General features: G+C 49.2%; 1 protein-coding gene across 1 annotated transcript in view; it reads left to right on the top strand.

The window, feature by feature from the left end:
* LOC139387943 (gamma-aminobutyric acid receptor subunit alpha-3-like) overlaps positions 1 to 7,504 on the top strand; it is a 141,063-nt gene that overhangs the window by 23,395 nt on the left and 110,164 nt on the right. Inside the window, exon 2 of the mRNA XM_071134341.1 lies at positions 1,808 to 1,914. Within this exon, the coding sequence (XP_070990442.1) occupies positions 1,829 to 1,914 (86 nt within the window). The 5' untranslated portion in view covers positions 1,808 to 1,828. The remainder of the gene's footprint in view (positions 1 to 1,807; positions 1,915 to 7,504) is intronic.

The raw sequence follows: 7,504 nt of genomic DNA on the forward strand, positions 1-7,504 counted from the left end.
ACTTTTTCCACATTTTGTTACTTTACAGCCTTATTCTAAAATGTATTTACTCGTTTTGTCCCCCTCATCAATCTACACACAATAACCCATAATGACAAAGCACATTTTTTTATTTTAATTTTAGCAAATTTATAAAATAAAAACATTTTAAATAAAAAATTGATTACAGCCTCAAGTCTTATTGGGTACGACGCTACATGCTTGGCACAACCGGAATTTGTGGAGTTTCTCTTCTCTGCAGATGCTATCAGGCCCTGTCAGGTTTCAGGTTTCTCCAGAGATGTTCAATCGGGTTCAAGTCCGGGCTCTGGCTGGGACACTCAAGGACATTCAGAGACTTGTCCCGAAGCCACTCCTGCGTTGTCTTGGCTTTGTGCTTAGGTACGTTGTCCTGTTGGAAGGTAAACCTTTGTCCCAGTCTGAGGCCCTGAGCACTCTGGAGCAGGTTTTCATCAAGGATCTCTCTGGACTTTGCTCCGTTCATCTCTCCCTTAATCCTGACTAGACTCTCAGTCCCTGCCGCAGAAAAACATCCCCACAGCATGGTGCTGCCACCACCATGCTTCACCGTAGGGATGGTGCCAGGTTTCCTTCAGACTTGGCATTCAGGCCAAAGAGTTCAATCTTGGTTTCATCAGACCAGATAATCTTGTTTCTTATGGTCTGAAAGTCCTTTAGGTGCCTTTTGGCAAACTCCAAGTGGGCTGTCATGTGCCTTTTACTGAGGAGTGGCTTCCGTCTGGCCACTTTACCATAAAGGCCTGAGTGGTGGAGTGCTGCAGATGGTTGTCCTTCTGGAAGGTTCTTCAATCTCCACAGAGGAACTTTGGAGCTCTTTCAGAGTGACCTTCGGGTTCTTATTGTTGAGCCCTGACTTCACAACACATTTCCCAATTGGGACGTTAAAAATAACTTGAGGGGATTCTCCCCTGTTTGCTCAGTTTGGCCAGATGGCCAGCTCTAGGAAGAGGTGGTTCCAAACTTTTTCCATTTAAGAATGATGGAGGCCACTGTGTTCTTGGGGACCTTCAATGCTGAATAATTGTTTTGGTACCCTTCCCCAGATCTCTTCCTCAACAAAATCCTGTCTTGGAGCTCTATGGACAATTCCTTTGACCTCATGGCTTGGTTTTTGCTCTGACATGCACTGCCAACTGTGTGACCTTATATATATACAGGTGTATGCCTTTCCAAATCATGTCCAATCAATAGAATTACCACAGGTGGACTCCAATCAAGTTGTATAAACATCTCAAGGATCAACGATAGAAGCAGGATGCACCTGAGCTCTATTTCAGGTCTTATAGCAAAGGGCCTGAATACTGTAAATAAGGTATTTTTCTTTTTTACATTTGCAAACATTTCTAAAAACCTGTTTTTGCTTTGCCATTATGGGGTATTGTGTGTAGATAGGTGAGTATTTATTTTTTCAATCAATTTTAGAATAAGGCTGTAATGTAACAACATTTGGAAAAGTCAAGGGGTCGGAATACTTTCCGACCGTACTGTATATATACAGTACCAGTTAAAGGTTTGGACACACCTACACATTCCAGGATCTTTCTTTATTTGACTATATTCTACATTGTAGAATAATAGTGAAGGCATCAAAACTATGAAATAACACGTATGGACTCATGTAGTAACCATAAAAGTGTTAAACAAATCAAAATATATTTTATTTTTGAGATTCTTCAAAGTAGGCACTCTTTGCCTTGATGACAACATTTCACACTCTTGGAGGTCCTTGGCAATTCCCAGCCCTAACTAACATGTACATCTGTCTGTCCTTCTCTCTTTTCTGCAGGGTTTTGGGCCATAGTTTGATATGGCTGCCACTCTCCAGAAACTTGCAGTATTCGTGTCGGGCATATGGATCTGCCTCCTGCTCCTCAACCCCTTTCCACAAACCGGGTAGGATGACTCATAGTTCACTCCCTTCTCTCCCCTAGCTCTCTTCCATTTCCAGCCACTCGCTCTTCTCCACCTCCTCCTCCCTCCCGTCCTCTTCTGTCCCCCATTATGAAGCTCTGGGGGTGTATTGCAGCTAATACATTCATTAATATGGCCCTAGTACTGTAGCCAGGCTTTATGATCCGCAGAATACCATTTGGTGGCAGACGTGGCCCAGTGTAAATAGCTATTGGATTTCTAGTGGCAAAGCGAGGCTCAATAAACCTGGAGGAAGGGAAGGGAGGCTGGCCTGCCGACAGAGCAGAGGGGAGACCCGAGGGAAGGCTGGCTTGCCGACAGAGCAGAGGGGAGACCCGAGGGAAGGCTGGCTTGCCGACAGAGCAGAGGGGAGACCCGAGGGAAGGCTGGCTTGCCGACAGAGCAGAGGGGAGACCCGAGGGAAGGCTGGCTTGCCGACAGAGCAGAGGGGAGACCCGAGGGAAGGCTGGTCTGCCGACAGAGCAGAGGGGAGACCCGAGAGAAGGCTGGCCTGCCGACAGAGCAGAGGGGAGACCCGAGAGAAGGCTGGCCTGCCGACAGAGCAGAGGGGAGACCCGAGAGAGGGCTGGCCTGCCGACAGAGCAGAGGGGAGACCCGAGAGAGGGCTGGTCTGCCGACAGAGCAGAGGGGAGACCCGAGAGAGGGCTGGTCTGCCGACAGAGCAGAGGGGAGACCCGAGAGAGGGCTGGTCTGCCGACAGAGCAGAGGGGAGACCCGAGAGAAGGCTGGTCTGCCGACAGAGCAGAGGGGAGACCCGAGAGAAGGCTGGTCTGCCGACAGAGCAGAGGGGAGACCCGAGAGAAGGCTGGTCTGCCGACAGAGCAGAGGGGAGACCCGAGAGAAGGCTGGTCTGCCGACAGAGCAGAGGGGAGACCCGAGAGAAGGCTGGTCTGCCGACAGAGCAGAGGGGAGACCCGAGAGAAGGCTGGTCTGCCGACAGAGCAGAGGGGAGACCCGAGAGAAGGCTGGTCTGCCGACAGAGCAGAGGGGAGACCCGAGAGAAGGCTGGTCTGCCGACAGAGCAGAGGGGAGACCCGAGAGAAGGCTGGTCTGCCGACAGAGCAGAGGGGAGACCCGAGAGAAGGCTGGCCTGCCGACAGAGCAGAGGGGAGACACGAGAGAAGGCTGGCCTGCCGACAGAGCAGAGGGGAGACACGAGAGAAGGCTGGTCTGCCGACAGAGCAGAGGGGAGAACCGAGAGAAGGCTGGTCTGCCGACAGAGCAGAGGGGAGACCCGAGAGAAAGCTGGCCTGCCGACAGAGCAGAGGGGAGACCCGAGAGAAGTCTGGGCGGCCGACAGAGCAGAGGGGAGACCCGAGAGAAGTCTGGGCGGCCGACAGAGCAGAGGGGAGACCCGAGAGAAGTCTGGGCGGCCGACAGAGCAGAGGGGAGACCCGAGAGAAGTCTGGACGGCCGACAGAGCAGAGGGGCGACCCGAGAGAAGTCTGGACGGCCGACAGAGCAGAGGGGCGACCCGAGAGAAGTCTGGACGGCCGACAGAGCAGAGGGGCGACCCAATAGAAGGTTGGGCGGCCGACAGAGCAGAGGGGAGACCCGAGAGAAGGCTGGGCGGCCGACAGAGCAGAGGGGAGACCCGAGAGAAGGCTGGTCTGCCGACAGAGCAGAGGGGACACCCGAGAGAAGGCTGGTCTGCCGACAGAGCAGAGGGGAGACCCGAGGGAAGGCTGGGCGGCCGACAGAGCAGAGGGGAGACCCGAGGGAAGGCAAGAGATTGCTTAGCCTAGATTGCATTTCCATGGGGCCAGTTAGCTTTCACTTCCTATTAGCAGCACGCGGCACTGTAAGAAGGTGTACAGCCAGGAAGTTCTTGCCAAGACATAGCCATAGACAAGGCCTAAGATTACTGCATTATTCCTACCCCAGTCCATTCCCACATTGCAGTGTGCTGCATTCTCTAGCCTTGTGTATCCATTGAAGACCATTTTAAACCATGGGCAAGGCTCCCTAGCCTACTCCAACCTTTTTAGAACACTGTTGCTTACCCTCGCTGACCCTTACACAATCAATTAACACCTACCCCTCTCAACTCATTTGTTAGTCACCTCCCATTATCCACCTATTCCATTAGTTTGCTACAGAGAGATTTCTCTCCATCCATTGAAGAGAGTCAAATGAGTCATACAAAGCTTTACAGTTGTCGGGCTTCGGAACTAAAACTTTGCCTAGATGTTGTTATAAACACTGTATTATTAATTGTATAACTTCAATCAAAGGTTATTATGGGATTACCAGGTAATTCAGGACGTTACAAAGCCATCAGGACGTTACAAAGCCAAAGCTCTTTTCCACCATTTCTGTGTTGTCCATGATAGTATGCATATCATTTACAGTATATTATATGAAAGCACATGATAACGTTATATTCTTTACACGCTCTTATCCAGAACAACTTACAAGAGCAATTTCCTAATTAAGTGCCTTGCTCAATGACACATTAGATTTTTTTCACCTAGTCAGCTTGGGGGTTCGAACCAGTCCCCTTTTGATTATTGGCCTAACGTTCTTAACCGCTAGGCTACCTGCCACCCATAAATAATGCTTAGAATGTGTTTTATAGTATAATTGTGTGTGCAGTTGTGTGGTCACAGGCACACAGACGCATGATGACTGCCTTTTTGCTAATACTACAATCAGGGTAATCTGTCACAGAAATGCATTGATTGAAATCTCTTTCTCCACCCTGGCCTGCACTAGAGGGACTGAGAGCGTACCCACGGGGAATCAGATGGGGGAGTTGAGGAGGGGGTTGAGGGGGAACAAGGTTGCAATCTAATTCCGCACCATAGGCACACACACACACACACACACACACACACAAAATATTCACGAGGAGTGGAGTAGTGATTCATTTTGTACTGTGTCAGCATAGAGTGAAAAAGAAAGATGGACCGGATCTGATTTAATGTGACATAACAGACCCTCTTTCTCATTATACCTTTTCTCATTCATATACACCCTTCAAGTAAATTCAATCGTTTCCTTCTCCATTATTTGGTTGAATTGCTCTTGGGAAAATGTAATATGCAACCTTATTTTTCTGGCAGTCCAGTCCTGTTTGCATTGCTGATTTTTGTGTTGTCATGTAAAAAAAAAAAAAAGAATCTCATGTTGATGACAAAGCTATACAATTTGCATACAACTAAAAAATGTACGATGATGAGGATAAGGATGATAATAACATTGATAATGGGGGATTGTTCCAAACTGCAGAAGTGCAGTTCTAAACTCCAGTAGCTCAGTTACTACCTCTGCATAACAAGTAGTGCCTCTCCTTGTTACTTGGCTATGTAAATAATTCAGATGATTAAAAAAAACAAAAAAACAAGTCCTAACAGAATAAACAAGGCATTTTAAAGAGACAAATTGAGGCCGTGGAATGGCTTGTTTCATGGCTCTGCTCACTTTGTTGTCCTAAATACATTTTTGGTGACTTAAGTGACAAAGCTAAAGTCCTGTTTATTCCGACGACCCATTTCTCTCCCTCAGTATCAGAACAGGCCCCTCTCTGTGTAACTGTGAATTAGTCTATCTGGCCTTTGTTAAGCCTGCCTCTCTGATCACCCCACTCTTTTGTTGCGTCCTCTATCTTCAACTAAGGTTAATTTGACTTCCCCTGGGACGTACCAATAAACCTGGGTATTTATTATTACGTCCTAATGCGGTTATGTGGAAGTGGATCCGGAAAATTTGAGGAAAGGAGTGGAGGCATGCAGAGCTTCAGAGCTGGCATTAAGGTTAGTCCTGCTTTGTTAAAAAGAAAAACATGTTCAAGCATGTCTTAGCTGAGATTAGATGTGCTTAACATTATTTAGCTGGCATCGCCTTCATTCTCAAATTGGATAATATGTTACCAGATATTAATAAGCGTAAATCGAGAGTGTGCTGCATGCTGTGTGCTCGTTCTGACATCTCAAGAAGGCAGAGAAAGAGAAGTAATAACAGAATTTATTAGTTTCTCCCACTTCCCATTCCATCCCATCTCTTTCTCTCTCTCTCGCTCTCTCTCTCTCTCTCTCTCTCACTTCCCATCCCATCCCATCTCTCTCTCTCTCTCTCTCACTTCCCATCCCATCTCTCTCTCTCTCTCTCTCCCACTTCCCATCCCATCCCATCTCTCTCTCTCTCTCTCTTTCTCTCTCTCTCTCTCTCTCTCTCCCACTTCCCATCCTCTCTCTCTCGCTCTCCCACTTCCCATCCTCTCTCGCTCTCTCTCTCTCTCTCCCACTTCCCATCCCATCTCTCTCTCTCTCTCTCTCTCTCTCTCTCTCTCTCTCTCTCTCTCTCTTCCCCTCCCATCTATCTCTCTCTCTCTCTCTTCCCCTCCCATCTATCTCTCTCTCTCTCTCTTCCCCTCCCATCTCTCTCCCTCTCTCTCTCTTCCCCTCCCATCTCTCTCTCTCTCTCTCTCTCACTTCCCCTCCCATCTCTCTCTCTCTCTCTCTCTCTCTCTCTCTCTCTCTCTCTCTCTCTCTCTCTCTCTCTCTCTCTCTCTCACTTCCCCTCCGATCTCTCTCTCTCTCTCTCTCTCTCACTTCCCCTCCCATCTCTCTCTCTCTCTCTCTCTCTCACTTCCCCTCCCATCTCTCTCTCTCTCTCTCTCTCTCTCCCCCTCCCATCTCTCTCTCTCTCTCTCTCTCTCTCTCACTTCCCCTCCCATCTCTCTCTCTCTCTCACTTCCCCTCCCTCTCTCTCTCTCTCTCTCTCTCTCTCTCTCTCTCTCTCTCACTTCCCCTCCCATCTCTCTCTCTCTCTCTCTCTCTCTCACTTCCCCTCCCATCTCTCTCTCTCTCTCTCACTTCCCCTCCCATCTCTCTCTCTCTCTCACTTCCCCTCCCATCTCTCTCTCTCTCTCTCTCTCTCTCTCTCTCTCTCACTTCCCCTCCCATCTCTCTCTCTCTCTCTCTCTCTCTCTCTCTCTCACTTCCCCTCCCATCTCTCTCTCTCTCTCTCTCTCTCTCTCTCTCACTTCCCCTCCCATCTCTCTCTCTCTCTCTCTCTCACTTCCCCTCCCATCTCTCTCTCTCTCTCTCTCTCACTTCCCCTCCCATCTCTCTCTCTCTCTCTCTCTCACTTCCCCTCCCATCTCTCTCTCTCTCTCTCACTTCCCCTCCCATCTCTCTCTCTCTCTCTCACTTCCCCTCCCATCTCTCTCTCTCTCTCTCTCTCTCTCTCACTTCCCCTCCCATCTCTCTCTCTCTCTCTCTCTCTCTCTCTCACTTCCCCTCCCATCTCTCTCTCTCTCTCTCTCTCTCTCTCTCTCTCTCTCTCTCTCTCTCTCTCACTTCCCCTCCCATCTCTCTCTCTCTCTCTCTCTCTCACTTCCCCTCCCATCTCTCTCTCTCTCTCTCACTTCCCCTCCCATCTCTCTCTCACTTCCCCTCCCATCTCTCTCTCTCTCTCTCACTTCCCCTCCCATCTCTCTCTCTCTCTCTCTCTCACTTCCCCTCCCATCTCTCTCTCTCACTTCCCCTCCCATCTCTCTCTCTCACTTCCCCTCCCATCTCTCTCTCTCACTTCCCCTCCCATCTCT

Source organism: Oncorhynchus clarkii, chromosome 29 (genome assembly GCF_045791955.1).
Source record: "Oncorhynchus clarkii lewisi isolate Uvic-CL-2024 chromosome 29, UVic_Ocla_1.0, whole genome shotgun sequence".
In the NCBI taxonomy this organism is placed as follows: domain Eukaryota; kingdom Metazoa; phylum Chordata; class Actinopteri; order Salmoniformes; family Salmonidae; genus Oncorhynchus; species Oncorhynchus clarkii.